This window comes from Diabrotica undecimpunctata, chromosome 3 (assembly GCF_040954645.1).
Source record: "Diabrotica undecimpunctata isolate CICGRU chromosome 3, icDiaUnde3, whole genome shotgun sequence".
Classification (NCBI taxonomy): domain Eukaryota; kingdom Metazoa; phylum Arthropoda; class Insecta; order Coleoptera; family Chrysomelidae; genus Diabrotica; species Diabrotica undecimpunctata.
Window position 1 is genome coordinate 105,322,950 of NC_092805.1, and position 18,450 is coordinate 105,341,399.

An 18,450-nucleotide genomic window follows, 5' to 3' on the forward strand; every position below is an offset into this window, starting at 1 on the left:
AGCTTCTTTTTTTACCTTCCTGACATGACCCAGCTCGTGAAATTGCTTCTCTCTACTGACAACTACTTCTGTCATGGAACAATAAAACATTAGCGTTTTATAGGTATAGGACATTGTATTCAAAAAATGTCTAAAATGATCTGAGGAATTTAAAAATTAATTAATATACAGAGTGTTCGATTTAAAATAAGCAAGTTGGTATTGTTCACTGTTATTTGATACACCCCGTATAAAAAGTTTTTATGTAAAAAAATGCGTAACTATAAATACTAATCGACATGTTCGACCGTTTTTTCGAATAGTCCCTCATTTATTTATTAGCTAATTTATTCCATTTGACTGACACACAGTGTATATTGATTGAAGAATTTAACACATGTGATCTCATTGCGTATGTGAAACAGCATATTAAATTTAAATTGGATAGACGTTGGATTCAGTTCTGTGAAACTACAGGCACTAATTTGTTTACATTACAACCAACAGTAGCTGCCAACCAATTTTATAAAGCTGTTGCACTAAGTAGAAATGCAGTGTCGACTATCCTAAGATTAAAAATAGATCATGGATGTTTTCCGAAACATCTACATAAAATCGGAGTTTTCCCGACAGACATATATGTGAGTGTGGAATGATCATAGCTGATCTAAATCACATATTCTTAAACTGTCATTAAACTTAAATGCACTATTGTGTGAAGATAATATAAAAATTTTTAAATTGATTATGGTATTTCTGCAAAAAATTAAATTAAAATGTGAATGAAAAATTGATCGTTTGAATGGATACTTCCTTTGTATGTGTATCTATTTGTTGCTCACCTATCTTACCATGGTTTATGCCGTGTGTGTTATAATAAAATCGCTCTGATGAACTCCTCAGCATAAAAAGTGTCTTCCCTGTACAATCGTGAATAAATGAATACTAATATTTGTATGTAATTACTTGGCTAAACCAAGGCTTATATCGAAAAAATTAGACTAGAAATATAAAAATAGGAGATAAATCATCAGCTGGGAGGAAAGGACGATAAGGCTTGGAAAACGATCATAAGACTTTTTCACAAACCGAGGAATAATCCGAAGAATAATCATTCAGATAGAAATAATAAAAAACGGGTGTGGCAGTCCAGTGGGACTGCCGGTAGAAGTTATACTTCTATACACGCGTTCGCCGTTAAAAATTTATATAGGAGTCAATCTGCACAATCATCACATATGTAATACTATAGGTAAGAGAGAGCAGAAAGAGAAAAAGAATTAGTTATATAGGTATATGGTGCATCGTTTGCTGAATATAAACGTTTGACCTGTAATAGGAGTGTAGTAAATGAAGGATTGTATCAATATTTTAATGAACATATATATTTTTATTTTTATACTACTACTACTACTAAGGATTTCCACAGTTTTCACTGTCTTCCTTCACTCAACCGTTTTCTCCAATTTTCCCTGTCATTCCAGTCTCCATCTCGCAGGGTTTTTTTCTCCATAGCCTCGTCGATTTCATCTCTGAATGACCTTCGGGGTCTTCCTCTCTTTCTTCTTCCAATCGGGCTCCATTCTGTGATTTTGTTTATCCAGCGTCCTCTGTCCGCTCTTCTGACGTGGCCGTACCAGGATAGTCTCTTCTCCTCTATATAGTCGATTATGTCTGATTGCACTCCCATTCTCCGCTTAATCTCTGCGTTTTCAATTCTGTCTCTTTTTGTAAGTCTACAGCTTCTCCTCAGGAACTCCATTTCTACTGCTCTTATTCTACCTCTATTTCTCTTGTTTATTGTCCAGTTTTCGGACCCATATGTCAGGATACTTCTTGTCAGGGTGTTATATATTCTCTTAGTATATTATTTTATTATTTTATATTATTTTTATATATGTATAAAAGGAGTTGAATGCAAAAAAAAATTTACACATACTCTGCAGTACAATTCATTGTTTATTTTGTTATTAATATAAAAATTACAATACAATAAATACACTGCAACATAATTCAATATAATAATACAATATAAATTAAAATGTAATATTCATAAGTATTTAAAACTGCCAATATACTGTAACGATGCTCTGATCGTTTAACAGTTCGAACCGTGGGAGTGTCAATATTTGCGCATCCACTTCTACAACGTGACGGCGAAGTGGGATTCAGAACGGCTATTTAAGGCGTGTGAATAGCGGAATTAGACAGTCTTGTAGCTAGCGCTCTAGGCTCCCTGACTCGCCGGTGTAGTGAACCTGCGAGCCATCCCGGACAGAGAGATTTCTGTATTGAGGATCATACTCTGTCCTTAACCAAGCGGAACCCATCGGTACTGTGTATTGAACATTACCGTGGATCTGCACAGAGCCAAGCGGGACAGAGAGATTTCCGTATTGAGGATCATACTCTGTCCTTAGCCAAGCGGAACCCATCGGTATTGTGTATTGAACATTACCGTGGGTCTGCTATTTCATTTCTTTATTAGTAATAACTAGTTTCTTTTCTTTTATAGACGTTCGCCGGGGAATTCATTCCTCGTGGGACCCAGACGGGAACGTAGAATTTATTTTATTTCTGTTTTATAAGTATACAACGTAGAATTCCTTTTTTATTTTTTATTTATTGTATATATACTAAATAGATTTATTTTTATTTTAAACCTGTGTTTTACTGAGTCTGTCGCTCCGAAAAAGCTACCCATCACAATACATAACTTACTTTACGAAGATAAAAATAAAAAAACCAACAACTCGGATTGTTGTAAATTTTCATTTTATTTTAAAATTTATGTTTTTTGCGTATATTACATATATTTAATAAGATTAACGTGAGGTTTTTAAATATTGTAAAAATAAAAAAGGAAATTCATATTTGGGATTCGAACTCACAACCACCAGCGTATGAACCAAACACGTAAAGGATTTGCCAATTAGACATGACACTAACAGATTTTAAAATTGACAGTTCTCAGTAAAACAGTGATTATTTTGAAATACAAAAGCCTAAAATAAAAACGTTTAATTTTAAATAATACAAAACATATCACATAAATAATAATATTAATACATATTATATTATATATAATATTATATATATATATATATATATATATATATATATACAATATTATATATATAATATATATAATATTAAATATATATACAAAAGGAATATTTTTATTCTCGAGAGAGGAAGAGAGAGAAAATATATCTTCTGTCTTTCTCTTACTCATTTTCTTACATATGTAATGGTTTCACAGATTCACTCCCATGCAAATTTCCAACGCCGACCGTACGTATAGAAGTATAACTTCAAAAAGAAGAAATTCTTCTTTGTTATCAACCAGTAAAACTTTTCTACTAACCCCTTTTGTGAAGGAATATGCTCATAGAATTCGCTATTATCCACAAGTTTCATAATTGGGATATGTAGTGATTCAGAGTCTGTACGGTTCTTTGCGTTTGACAAAGCACGGTCCGACGACGTGGTCTATTGACCATGTTGCACCTTTTGACTTCTTGCTACTACTAGTACTAGTTTTTTACATCATCAATATATTTGATATTAGTCTGACCAATTTTACTTTGTTTCAGGTAAAACGCAGTATAATGCTGAAAATGGCCGATGCCTGCCAAGAACATTCCAATCGAAGTTTTCACGAAATGTACGTGCAGCGTCACAATAACGTTTCGATCCTCTATGCAGACATCGTGAATTTTACTCCTTTGTCGGAACAATTATCAGCTTCAGATTTGGTTAAAACTCTCAACGAACTTTTCGGGAGGTTTGATCAAATTGCGCAGGTAATATTTTATACGTTTCTTACAAACACGTTATTATATGGTGATTATGGATTTTGATTTTATAAACATTTCATAAGGAAAATATTAATGATTTCCGTACCAGAAAATTTTAAAATTATGTAAAAACGTAATTTGCATTTTAATATTTCCGCACACACACCTTCCGTTTGGATTACATAAATGGTAAATTCAATGAAACTCTTTAAAATAATTAGTAGGTTCATTTGTACATGTGAACAAATGTTGTGTATAAGGGTTAAGGATACCATTTTTATATCTACTACAATTGTGCGAGATTTTAATGACACTCCTTTACAGACAAGCATATAATATCACCGTTAATCGACTGTATAACCTACTTTGTACAATGTCAGTACGTCTTCTTTAATTTCGTTTTGACCCAACTTGCGATATGGTAACGTAAATTAAACCTGAATGGAAAGAAAGGATAGCCTAGAAGATTGGTTCTATTCAAGGGTAACGTAAAAATTATCCCAAGGGAAAGTTTTGTCTTGGAATTTAAGTTAGGAGAAGGATTCCACGTTAACAAACGTTCACTATGCAACGGCTTCTAGGGGTTTTGAAGAGCACAACGGCGAGCTTTAAAAAAGTGTGAATATTGAAGTAAGAAACAAAGTAAAAAAAAGTAAACCGTACCAACTGAAAGAAAAGTAGATATAAAATAGAACTAAATAAAAAGTAAAAAAGGTCGTCACCTTATTTTTTCTCTGAATGACAAGGAAAACTCAAGGGTTCTATATTTTAGAGGATTCATAAACAAAAAATATAATAAAGCAATAGAAAAAATAGGTTAAATTGTTTCCTAAAATGTTCACAGTAAAAAGTAACAATCACATTTAACTTATTTGGAGTTTATTAAAAATTATTAGATTATTTATCAGTTGTACAAGAGAATTTTAGTTTAGTAGAGGGAAAAAATACAAATTGGTTACCTACTAACTGTATTTATTACTGGCTAAATTATAAAAACTCAGTTTAACTCAGTTTATTTTACAAAAACAAAAATGTCCATTACAAAATGATACCTTTAAACATATATTTATATAAACATTTAAATTTTATTTTTCTTGGTGACCTGGTAAAATATTTGTTTTTAAAAATGCTCTCAATAATAAATGTTACTTAAAAAAATGAAAAATTAATAAAAAAATCTAGAATTTACCTTAGATAATATCATATTTCAAGATATGTCGGTAACAGTAGGTAATTTATGTCCTAATTTAATCTACATACAAATTTAGTGTCGTATAAAAAAACATTGATTATTCAAGCATACAAATAGAATTACGAAAATACAACCCATCCAAAAATACTGAAATACTGCACTGACACTGGTTATAATGTTGAAAAATAAAAATAATAACAAGTGATTTTTTGCATCTATCATCATCAGAAAATATTCAGCTTTGTAATTGGAATAACTGTAGCAGGTTTTAATTGAATCTGCTGTAGCAGGAAATTAAAACGGATAAAAACTTACAGTGAATTATGTCTTCACCACAACTGAAAGTAAAGCATACTGCCCTTTAATTTTTATTTCTTGTTTCATATTTTCTTACTGGGTGTTACTGGATAAAACAACAAGTTATTAATATAAATTGATTTTTCGTTTTTACAAATATTGACTTCAATCTTATGTGACAGACGGATTAAGTGCCTTATAAGGGCGTTGGATTATAACCACTGACGCCGGCCTGTCGACACTTTTAGATAAAATTTGTTAAAGCAAAGAGTTTATCGCAGCTGTGAATGTGAGTCTCAAGTTGCTAGCCGAATGTGCGGTCTCTCATCGTCTCCAAAAATGTAGTAAAAAGTGCATCAGTTTTCGTTATATCCATGAGCCACAAAAACACCGGTATAAATAATAAACAATGTGGTAAAGCAAACTCTTTAATTACTAATAGTTTGTAAATATTATATCGTTATTAAATGTGTAGTATCGATCGATTACGCTTTATTTTTCTCTAAGTAGAACCCGATGAAACCATACACACGCAAGAATCATCGCCTTGAAGTCTGCTCACGTACCTATATAAAAGTAATACCTTTAACATTTCCATGGCCCTAAAATATTTGGAACTGTACCCTCTAAAGAAAGGAATTCAATAAGCCTTCCCCCAACAATTGGTGGAGATTACGGCAAAGTTCCACCACTAGTGTTGCTACATACTTTAATTTACTTCAAACTATTTTATTTACTGCATACTATTATTAACACCACTGCCAGACATTTATAACCAATAATTCCAGCCTCTATAATACGTCGCTTATACCGGGATGATACAAGCCGACACCGCTTCACTGGCGGACCACCAAATTCAGAATTCGACGTCACGATGTGAATAGGAATATCTTTCCTATTTTTGTATATTTGAATATTTGTAAGACGTAAATTAAAGCCTCATATAGAGTAGAAGAAAAAATGTACTACAATATTAAATAAACTTTTGCCTCGTTTGATGTCAGAATCTTTTTTATGGATTGCCTTAATACCATGTACATTATATCCGTGGCTATGGATGATTTGCTACAATATTAGATGTCTATGACTATCGTTCATAACGGAAAGATATATAAATCCATTCATTCGGATCTTTGGTATATTGCGTTCATCCAGAAATTATTTAACAGTTCACACATCTCACTTCTCATATCTACATCAATTTTGATTACATTATAAAAAGTGATATACCGTTATAATGCTTGGTTACTCAGCAAATAATTCATCTTAAATTCAGTGTAATATAATTTGTCTACGATGAAATAATCAAACAAAAGTTAAGAAGTACACTAATCTAATGTAAATTTTTAACATAAAAGTCAATATAAAACATAAAAAATCGACAAATATGTTTAATAATATGTGTTCCCTTCGGTAGCATTAATCACAGCTTGACACCACCTTGGAATGCTAAAAATTAAATTATCAATTTCGTTTTTAGGCAATAGGATCAATTCCTATGTAAACAGATCTTAAAGACCTTGTCTAGTATGACCATTGGGCAAATAAGGAGACATCCATCTCCTCATTTGCTCAAAATATATGCTCGATGGTATTAAGATCTGAAGATTGTGCTGGCTACGGTAAAAGTGTGATATCCTGCATATAAAGCAAATTAGGAGCTGTAGCAGTGGTAAATGAAAGAACAACAGATTCTAAGATACGATCAATATATTGGTATTGATTCAAAGTTCCTTCCACAAAAACGAGAACAGTTTAGTAATGAAAAGTTATTCCAGCCCTCATCATAACTTGTAGATCACTATAATGGACAAACACCCTGTATATGGCTGAGTCTCTCTTCTGAGTCGACTAGGTTCTCTTCAAACTTTTACTCTTTTGATTCACGAGAGACAAAACCTAGCTTCATCTGTAAATAACACAGAACTCCATTTTTGTAATCCCCAATGCACTGTTGCCCACTTTGATCTGCGCCCACGATTCATATGACTTAACATGGGAACCCTCAATGGACATCTGACATGCAGGTCAGCTTCATATAATCTATTGTAATATTTATATTAATCTAATTTATTGTCTTTATTTTTTATCAAAGGTTCTACATTTATAACACTTACAAGTATATTTAAAGTCTTTATTTGTACAATATAACTAATTTATTTCACACTAATAATTGTATAATTTATTTACATTTATTACAATATGCGTTGCAATTCGAAACTCGGCGCGATATTATTTTTTAGACTAACTGTTCTCAACAAAATTCCCTCTTTAAATTCAAAATGCCGTTAATCTAGAATTCCGGCGATTCCCTTCGAACAGACGAGAAGGTCACGCGGACTGGTTCTCATCCGACCTGCTTCTGGAAACTTTGACCTGTGGGTTATTACCTGGGGTTTCTGCCGGCTGGTGTATGATCTAGAAAAGAATTGAATGAGAAAGGATGTTTACAGTTTAGATATTATGCGTCATTATTTATCGTAACTCTATTCTATAGTCAAAGTTTGGTCACACACAGTAATATTGTGGGTATTTTATTTGACCCCACAGACTTCACGTACATTTCCAGAAGCTACTCCTACCACATCTCGATTCTGTCGAGGAGTAGTTTTACGTTGACTACCTTCATGTCTTACAGCGAAATTACCACTTTGTTCATATCGACACCACAATCACGAAATCTTACTTCGAAACATATCAAAATCACGTGTTACATCAGCTTGTGAAAGACCAGCCTCAATCTTAAAGACTATCGTTGCGTTTAGTAATCTTATTTTAGTAATATTTTAAAATAAATGCAGCTTTGTGAAGCACTGTTTTTATAATTAAAAGCAATTAATCTTACGTATTTGAAGCGCAGCTACTATGGCCTTAATAAAATAGTGCAATTGACAGATTCATTTTCATGGAATATCTTGATTTGTAGAAAACAAGTTTATAAATCGAATGGTAGTGTTAACAAAAACGTGTTTTATACAAAAAATATTAATTTTATTTTAAATAATCGGAATACAAAATTTGTTGCAATAAAAATAAATACAAATAAAAAAATAATACAATACAAATACATAAGTAAATACAACAAAACATCAAATCCTGTCCTAAATTGAACCTTCGTCACTTGTAAATTTCAATCCAAAACTTGTAAATTTCATCTTGAGAGCCGGTAAATTCAAATTTTAAAATAGAATTTTTATAGTGAAAGAATTAAAAAGAACATTTAAAATCTTTTTAAAATCACTACTATTGCAAAATAATTTACTACAAAATAAAAGTCTTCTAACCTTCGTTAACAACTATTCCGAATTTGGAATACAATTGATATATCTTTTATTTTGTTTTAGCCGAACATTTTTGACTTTTCCAAAAAGACTAATATTGCCGTTCGAAAAATGCTTCAGTTTTGGATAACCGGCAATGTTATCTTTTTTTGTAATTGCAGGATTGCCAGATTTCAGTAAGAGCCTAAGAAGGTATCCATTGAATTCTGGCAGGCAGCGGTAGAGAAAACCTTTTTTAGATATCTAACGTCACGGAGCAAGACACCATGTCATCTTTCGGCCGAATAGGACACCAGGTCAGAAGAATTACCAAAAGAAATCAGAACAAAATTTTTTTCGTGAGGTCATAAATTTTGGTACTTACCATTTCTTAGCTCTTGAGAAAAAAGAAACTAGATTTCAGATCCCTAGACAGTGTACTTCTCTTTATTCTTTCTCTCCTCTTATCATTACGTTTACCATGTTTCTTCCATCCAGTCTAAAACTCATTCGCCCCTCGAAGTCTCCACTCTCATTTGCCCATCTCTGGCAGTTAAAAATATGGGAGGAAGCGTCCAGCACCCCACAAAAAGTACAGTCCGCCGAGGCAGATTTGCCTAACCTATATGTGAAGGTGCCAAAACTACCATATCCAATCAGAAACTGCGCCAAGAAGTAGTCTAGTCTAAAATTACATTCCCACCACGGCCTCACATCAAGGATAAGCTCCTTCGTCCAGCTTGCCTTTCTGCTATCATGCCCCCATTCTCTCTGCCACTCCTTTTTCGTTCTTTTTTTCTCTTCCTTATCTGTATTTCCATCCATTCTCATCGCATTCACCCTCGCTTGCTCTTTATACAACAAGACGATTGATATCGCCTTCATTTGATGCCGTCCTGTAGGCGCTAGATACTCTTAGGAGCATTCGCTTTTGCGAAATTTCCATCAGCTTGGCGTAATTTGCAGTGTTCAGTGCGCTAGATTAACACGGTTAGTAGTTAGGCAAAATTACCTAGTGTTTAGCACATAGCACGCTTATAAAATAACCATAATGTGGAGAACTTAAACCAATCTGTTAATTGTGCTAAGTAAACTAAAAGCAAATTTTCTGCAGGCTTTTATCTTGTTTCAAGAATGTCAGCACATCAGCGTTTCCCAACCCTGCAGTATTTGGTGCCAAAATTTTAATTACACTTTTTATGGCCACCCTATCTTTATTTTTCATTTAATAGTATAATATGACGTATATTTTATATCGAAAATTTTAAACCTAGTAATTTCCTTAAGTGTAGCGTCTTGTTAGTGTCTAGTTAGTGACTAGACTCTAGTCCTACAGACCTTCAAAATTATCGAGAATGGGTGAATTTATTAAAACAATGGCAATGCTGCTGCGCTACATCCCACATAGATAAACTAGTGTCTCCTGGTCACGTATTATGCTAGCCAAATGTTTCTCATCTGCTCCTTGTTATTTATGACGAATATCGAAAATCGTCGCGGCTTACCGTCCCTACGAAAAGTTTTGATTGTGGTTTTCGAACAACGCAGCTCCCAGTAAAAGTGTTAATGTTAGTGATCGTTAAGAACTTTCATAAGATTGGTAGTGTGTTGTGTCGGCAGTAATTATTTGTCAAAAGATAAAGCACGAACAAAATATTATATTAACTAGATTTAGTAGCTATATCACCAAGTACAAACAATACAAAATATAAATATCGAAAAATTCCAATAACTGCAACTCAATGAAATATTACATTTTAATGTTGGTAATTGTTTGCATATCAGTTAGTGAACAGGCGAGTTTACGTGTACAGTTGGTACAGTATAAATCCCGATGCACGTCATTATCTACGTCAGAGTTCTAAGTTGACATTGTTGCCAAATCCCAAAAAATTCATGAATTCATTTTAAATCAAAGATATATCACATAATTATTTGAGAAGTGAATACAACAAAACAAAATAATATTCAATGTAAATAAATGAATTGTTATTTCGATGGAAAAAAGCCACAATTGTAGGTTAAAATAAGTTTATTGACAAATAAAAAAATATATAAAATTTTTAAAAAATTATAAAAATTAAAAAAAAAACTGTAAAAAATTAAATAAAATTATAAAAAAGTATACCAATATAGAATTATATTTTTAAATAAAATTAAGTAAAATTAAATACAATTGAAAAAAATTAAATACAATTAAGTAAAATTAAGTAAAATTAAGTAAAATTAAGTAAAATTAAACAAAATTAAATAATATTAAGTAAAATTAAGTAAAATTAAGTAAAATTAAGGAAAAGTAACATTAAAACTAAGTAAAATTGCGTAAAATTGCGTAAAATTGTGTAAAATTAAGGAAAACTAAGTAAAATTAAGTAAAATTAAGTAAAATTGGGTAAGATTAAGTAAAATTAAGTAAAATTTAGTAAAATTAAGTAATATTAAGTAAAATTAAGTAAAATTAAGTAAAATTAGGTAAAATTAAGTAAAATTAAGTAAAATTAAGTAAAATTAAGTATAATTAAGTAAAATTAAGTAAAATTAAGTAAAATTAAGTAAAATTAAGTAAAACTAAGTAAAATTAAGTAAAACTAAGTAAAATTAAGTAAAATTAAGTAAAATTAAGTAAAATTAAGTAGAATTAAGTAAAATTAAGCAGAATTAAGTAAAATTAAATACGATTGTATACAATTATATAAAATTAACCAAAATTAAATAAAGATAAATAAATTACCTATATAAAATTAAATATAAGTAATTAAAATAAACAACAGTTTCTTTTAGAAATTTTAGAGTCGTTTATAGATAAGTATTTACAATTGGAAAGCTTTTAATAAAATTAATTAACATACTTTCCCACTATTCATGAATATTTTTAGAATATAATGATAAAGAAAATAAAATAATTAAGCATAAATACAAGATAATATACAAATAGTAATAACACGCTATAGGAAGTATTCACTTCTATCGGCACTCCTCAAGTCACAGCTGCTACTGGAATCACTGTCACCGTTTATATTAATTATAATAGGTAGAATTTCCTGTCCATCTAGTGTATGCTTTCGCTCGTACCACTTTCTAATTACATTTTCTGTGTTACTAATAGAATTTTGCCATATCTGGGGACTAACAGTTTGTAAAGTTTCTTTCCACATGTTTAACATCGCATTCTTCATAGCCATCTCTACCAATATGTCGGTTACAATATTTTTTGGCATTTTCCCATATTAATTCTATATGGGAATTATAATGAATATAATGAATCAAAGAAGCTACCATATGTGACATTTTGGAATTAAATCACACTAATTTTGTTCTAAAAAGAAAAGAATTTAACTAATAAAAAATAATAAAAACAAATCTGAAGTGTAAACACCGCAACCGTCAAATAAGTGTTACCTACCAGTGTATGCCAATTTATGTCACCTTCGATCACAGTTAAAATGTGATCCGAACAAGTGTGCTTCATAAAAACGCTTCATAATCCACGTATATAAATTAAATGAAACAAGTTGTGGTGTATTTTTTTTTAAATTTACATTAATAGCAATCTTCAAATATTATTTCTACGCGTATATAATAAAATATGTATTTGGATAATAGATTCTAAGAAGGAATAGACCCAAAACTTAAATATTTTGTGTTAAATAATGGCTATCAAACCCGAATTTTAATATTTCATGATTAGTCAGCATCTAGGTATTTTGTTTATATGTAAAATTAACTAATCAAAAAAGATAACTATGTTCAACAGGTATTTAATTAACGTTTGTAAATAATTAGTACGAGTATATCTTTCTCACTAATAATAAATTTGACTAATAAATTATTTTTCATTACCGTGAGTCGTCGTAAAAACACATTATATATACTATTTGCATTTAATGGCCAATAAGATGCCCATATTCTCTGCAAAACTTGGCAAAGTACCTAGGGATTCATGTAGTTTAGCTCTCATAGTTGCACCTTAGTTACTATTATTAATACTGGTTGCATCATAATAACATTATTTATTAAAACATCGTGTGCGATTAATTTTCACGTGAAAATCAGACACTCTTTTAATCTTGATAATAAAAAAATACTCGCCAGCATCAATGAATATTATATCGAAAATAAACTATACATTAAACAACAATTAAGCGTTTACATGTCAAAGGACTTTATACTAAAAAGTACGTTCTATAAATATTCAGGCCCATCCTAACAATAGTCCGGTCCTTGGTCTTTCTCGTTAAAGTTTTATAAATATTTCATAAGTTTCGGTTGAGGGATTTCCATCAATAAAATGCCTCTTTCTCTTTGTGGGCAATCGTTTGGAAATTCCGTGTTCATTTCATTTAAGCGACGATAATTTTGGGCTGATTCACTTTAAATGGAGAGAAAGGGAACCAGCAAACGGACAGAGAGAGACACCGCTATCAACACATAAAATTTTCAGGCCGAATTAATCATCAGCTGGAAAATTCGTCAAAACACGGCCTCGTATGCGCACCTGAGGGATAAGACGGTTAATTAGAGTAGACAATATGTTTATGCCAAGTTTAAAACACGGTATTATCGAGGGAAATTAGAATCGATAATATTTACACGTTTAGAAAAGACATTTGTTTTTCCACGCAAGATTCTTAGTAGTTGCACTATTCGAAGTGTTTTTTTAAACTACATAATACATAATAGTAAACCTGGCTACATATTAAGTTAAATTCTTATATATAAGGTAAATTTCTTATATATATATATATACATATACATATAAATGTATATATATATATATATATATATATATATATATATATATATATATATATATATATATATATATATATATATATATATATATATATATATATATATATATAAATGGAGCTTCGCGAGCCACACTGCTAGACAAAAAGACCAACGTTGGAATACTACAATACAACATTGGAGACCTTACGAAAGTAAACGTCCAAGAGGAAGACCACAGATGAGATGAGTTGATGACATTAAAAGAATAGCTGGAACAAATTGGAAATATGTTGCTCAGGATAGAGACCGATGGAAGGAGTTGGGAGAGGCCTATGTTCAAAAATGGACGACAGAAGGCTAAAAGAAAAAGAAGATACAGGGTTACGTAATTGAACTGTTACCAACTTCACATCAATATATCTGGCAAATCGATAATGACAGCTACGTCAAAGTTGGCCTGATAACACTTCAGTATGTTTATAAGCCGTTAAAAGCATTTGCATTTAAGTTTTATACATACAAAAATAGTTATTTGCAATGGAATTTAAACGTAATAGTGTGATTGCATTATATTTGGCTGGAAAATTACAACCAGCTATTTTTGGTTAGTTCAAACACCTTAAAGTGAATAAAATGTTTATGTATCGCACCATAGCTCGTTATAATCATACTAGTAGCATTGCCAATCGCTATGGTGGTGGACGAAAAAAAAACAGCAACATCACCTGAAATGGTTCGGAAAGTGAAGGCTCGACTTCCACGTCGTAGTGGTAATCAAATGGCCAATGAACTGAAAATATCCCAGCGAAGCATGCAACGAACATTGAAAAAGGAGCTCAAGGTCAAGCCTTACAAGTTCCAAAAAGCACACAATCTTACACCAAAGTGTTCTCTGATAAAAAAAATTTCCCTATTGAGCAGTTCATAAACTCTCAACATGATCGTGTTTACTTGACCGAACGCACCTACGAAAGTTTGAGCTTACGAACGGCCACCCGAAGTAATTTCCCATCTCAAGTAATGGTAAGGCAGCTGTAACCGCCGATGGACTCTCTCCAATCTTTTTTATTGAATCTGGTGTCAAAGTCAATGCAACTTATTATCGGGAAAATGTTTGAGAAGCTACTTCAGAGCCGTGCACAGGCAAACATTTCGGTTGTAGACCATGGACGTTCCAACAAGTCCCGGCACCGCCTCATAAAGCTAGTGTGAACCAAGAATGGTTAAAAAACCATGTTCCACACTTCATTTCATCCACACAATGGCTTTCTAATTCGCCAGTCGCACATCCGATGGAATAATCTATCCATTCTATAGTCCATTTTGGAGAGCAAGGTAAACGTTTGAATAGGTAACAGTTCAATTGCGTTATATATATATATATATATATATATATATATATATATATATACATATATATATATATATATATATATATATATATATATATATATATATATATATATATATATATATATATACTATCATCATAATCAGCCCGTTTTAAGTCTACTGATAGACATAGGTCTCCCTGTTTGTATCCAGACTTTTTTTTTCGTCTTTATAGAGGGGGGGGGTCTAGAATCTTCAAAAGATATCTCAGTCCAGGACTCCGCCTGACTGACCTCTTAGTGCAGGATTCGTTCTTCGTACTCCCGGCGATAGTTCTCGAGGTACTTTAAAATGCCCTCTCGTCGCCAAGTCTACGCTGAACGCCTACCTGCTAACTGCTAAACCAGACCATCCTCTGTGATCTAGCGATCCAGAAGCGGAATGGCCGCTATAAGGCCGGCATCACTTCCAAAGCATTACCTTCATTTATTTATTCTCCATTCATCCACATCTACACTCCAATCATCAACAAGGAGGCTCCCTGTCTCGTTCCAGGTAGCGCGTAGAAGACCCTCATCGCTCCTAGTACGGCATCACTCCTAGACGGGCATTTCCTCCTTCCCCACAGTCTGACTCAAGCGTTTGTGTCCAAACTGCACAATCTTATGCAACGTGCAGTATGGATTCAATGTTTCGTCATCTTTTTTCGCAGATTATCACGCCATCGTGTAGGTGGTCTTCCTCTGTTTCGTTTATCTATTCTTGTCTTCATTTGGTTAACTTGCGTGTCCACTTTCCATCTTTTATCCTTACTACGTAGCCAGCCCACCTCCCTTTCAATCTGTAAGCTCTCTCCACAACATCTGCAACTCTGGTTCTATTTTGTAGGTGTTCATTTCGTAAAGGGTGTTTTTTTAGAGGTTTAGAACTTTGAAACGGAATAGAACAAACATTAGTTTTTAAATTTTCATGAAATTGCCGTTATTCAAAAGATAATCTTTTGACATTATAATTTATATATGATTTCTGACATATAACTGCAACGGCTAGCTCTGAAGTAGTCTAGTCGGAGGTCCAATTTTCGATAACTGTTTCCAACATTTATGGCCGTATATCGGCAATAACGCGGAGAATGTTGTCCTCCAAGTGGTCAATCGTTTCAAGTTTATTGGCGTAGACTAGCGACTTCACCTGCCCCACAGAAAATAGTATAGCGGTGTTAAATGACACGATCTTGAATGCCACTTTACGGGTCCGAAACGTAATAAATCAATTGTGGCACGAGCTGCGTGAAATGTTGCGCCATCTTGTTGAAACAACAGCTTTTGCACATTATGGTTGTTCAGTTGAGGAATGAAAAAGTCAATAATCATGGCCCTACAGCGATCATCATTGACTGTAACGTTCTGGCCAGCATCGTTTTTGAAGAGATACGGACCAATGATTCTACCAGTTCGTAGAGCACACCACACAGTCAAATTTTCTAGATGTAATGATTTCTCAACATACACTTGAAGATTATCGTCACTCCAAATATGAAGGGTTTGTTTGTTGACTAGATATTCAACCAAAAGAGAGCTTCGTCGCTAAACAAAATTCGCTTATGAAAATCGGAATCAACGGCAATCACGTTTTGGGCCCATTCACCGCATTTACGCATTGCTAGATGATCGTGTAGCTTTAATTCCTGCACGAGTTACATTTTGTAAGCACACAAACTAAGATATTTTTACAAAATCTTCCATAAAGTGGATGGACACATATTATCCAACTGCTGTGCATGATGCCAGATAGACTGATTCGGTTCTTCCTGTATGCTACGCTCAACAGCAGCAATAACTTCTGTACGACGTGTCTGTGGATGCATATTATCATTTAGAGTAAACATGATGCAAAAACGTTCCATGGTTAATCGAACTACTTGCTCTTATGGACTATTATGTTGATCCTAAAATGGAAGTAGTGCGCGATACGTATTTCGAATAGAACCATAATTTTTTTCATTATAAATTTGCACAATTTGGAAGCGTTGTTCAGGCGTCAAGTCTATTGATGCTGAAATGCCAAACCAAACTTAATATAACTTAACCGCTCTCAAAATGGCCTACAGTTAAACAAGTGTTGCTAACTTAAATTTCTATACCTCTAAAAAAACACCCGTTATAATGGTATATATGTAGATACATATATACATATATATATATATATATATATATATATATATATATATATATATATATATATATATATATATATATATATATATATATTATATATATATATATATATATATATATATATATATATATATATATATATATGTATATATATATATATACGTATATATATATATTATATATATATATATATATATATATATATATATATATATATATATATACACCATTATATTGATTAAATTTTTCTATGTTCATAAAAAAACGACAATTTATTCAACTAGTCAGGATATTTCAAGAAGTTTTTAGCATATAATTCCAGAAAGTAATGAATATTATCATTTGAAAATTGGGAAATGCCAAATGGACCTACAATACTATCAATTAATATATACATATGATCTGTGAAGCAGAAGCTGTTTCTACATGAAACTGTTTAAGAAGTTCACGTGTACATGCCGCATGTATCATCTTAGGCATAGTCAGGGTTACTTGTCTTATTTAATTTTTTAAATATCTATATATGTAGATTAATCGATATAAACGATTCCTTTTAAATAGCCCTATATAAACAAATCTAGGAGTGATATCACAGACGATCTTTGAAGCCATCGAACGGGTTTGTTAGTTCTAATCCATTTGTTTAAAAATGTCGCAATAAGTTATTGATTACAATATCGCTGTTATGTGGGAATACGCCATCTTGTTGCCATACCATTACTTCTTTTTTGCGTAAAGGAATATTCTCTAGTATACAAAGGTATATTTTTGACCATTTAAATATTCTTCAAAAAAATATGGACTTATTAAACGCCCAATAAATAACCTACACCAAACATTAATTCCATATCTAGTTTACTTAACCAGTGCGGCTTTTCCACTGAACGATAATGGGAGTTATGGTGATTTACAATCCCATTATTATGGAAACGAGCTTCATCAATCCGCAAAATTCTAGTTAAAAAATCATGAGTACTTGTATTATGGCTATGAAGATTAGTCTTTAATCCTCATCAGTGAACGATGAATCAAACATAGTTTAAATGGATGGTAATGCTGGTTTTTTACAAACCTTTAAACTGTAGTTGAAAACACACCAGTTTCTAAAGCAATGAATCTTATAGATACATGTGGATTAATCATTACATATTTTGCTAAAACATTCAACAAGTTTTTTTTGGTATTATTGATTTGACATGATTTCTATGTTTACCGTTTGGAAATAACCTTGCCTTGTTAATTTTGGAAAAGAGTTCCGTGTATAAAGCTTAAGCATTTCGAGCATTTTTTCTACATTCACCATAAATCAACAACATATCTACGTATTCATTAGGTGTAAATACGAAAGGCATTTTTACTATTGTATGAACTCACGATATTGCAAAATTCTATGTTAAAACTACTTACAATGAACGTATAAGGAGTGAGTGAATGTGAGCATTCAGTGAGTAAAACAAAGAAATTATAAGAGATTATAAAAGAAATTATATATATAAATTAAGGATCACTCAAAGAATGGTTGGTTTTTCGGTCAAAAAATGGAGAAAAAAGACAAAGAAGTTGGCTACTTCATCTATTTATTTGAAGACGTTTCGCTCTCTAATTAAAAAGAATCATCAGTTCATCTATGAAGAACAATATGAAAAACCAAACATCCATAAAAAAGTCAATATAAATGTGTT

The 18,450-nt window shown here is 31.9% G+C and overlaps 1 protein-coding gene across 2 annotated transcripts in view; it reads left to right on the top strand.

The window, feature by feature from the left end:
* LOC140437146 (adenylate cyclase type 2-like) overlaps positions 1–18,450 on the top strand; it is a 559,227-nt gene that overhangs the window by 164,759 nt on the left and 376,018 nt on the right. For both annotated transcript variants that reach the window (XM_072526486.1, XM_072526487.1), the window contains exon 5: positions 3,576–3,785. In XM_072526486.1, the coding sequence (XP_072382587.1) occupies positions 3,576–3,785 (210 nt within the window). The remainder of the gene's footprint in view (positions 1–3,575; positions 3,786–18,450) is intronic.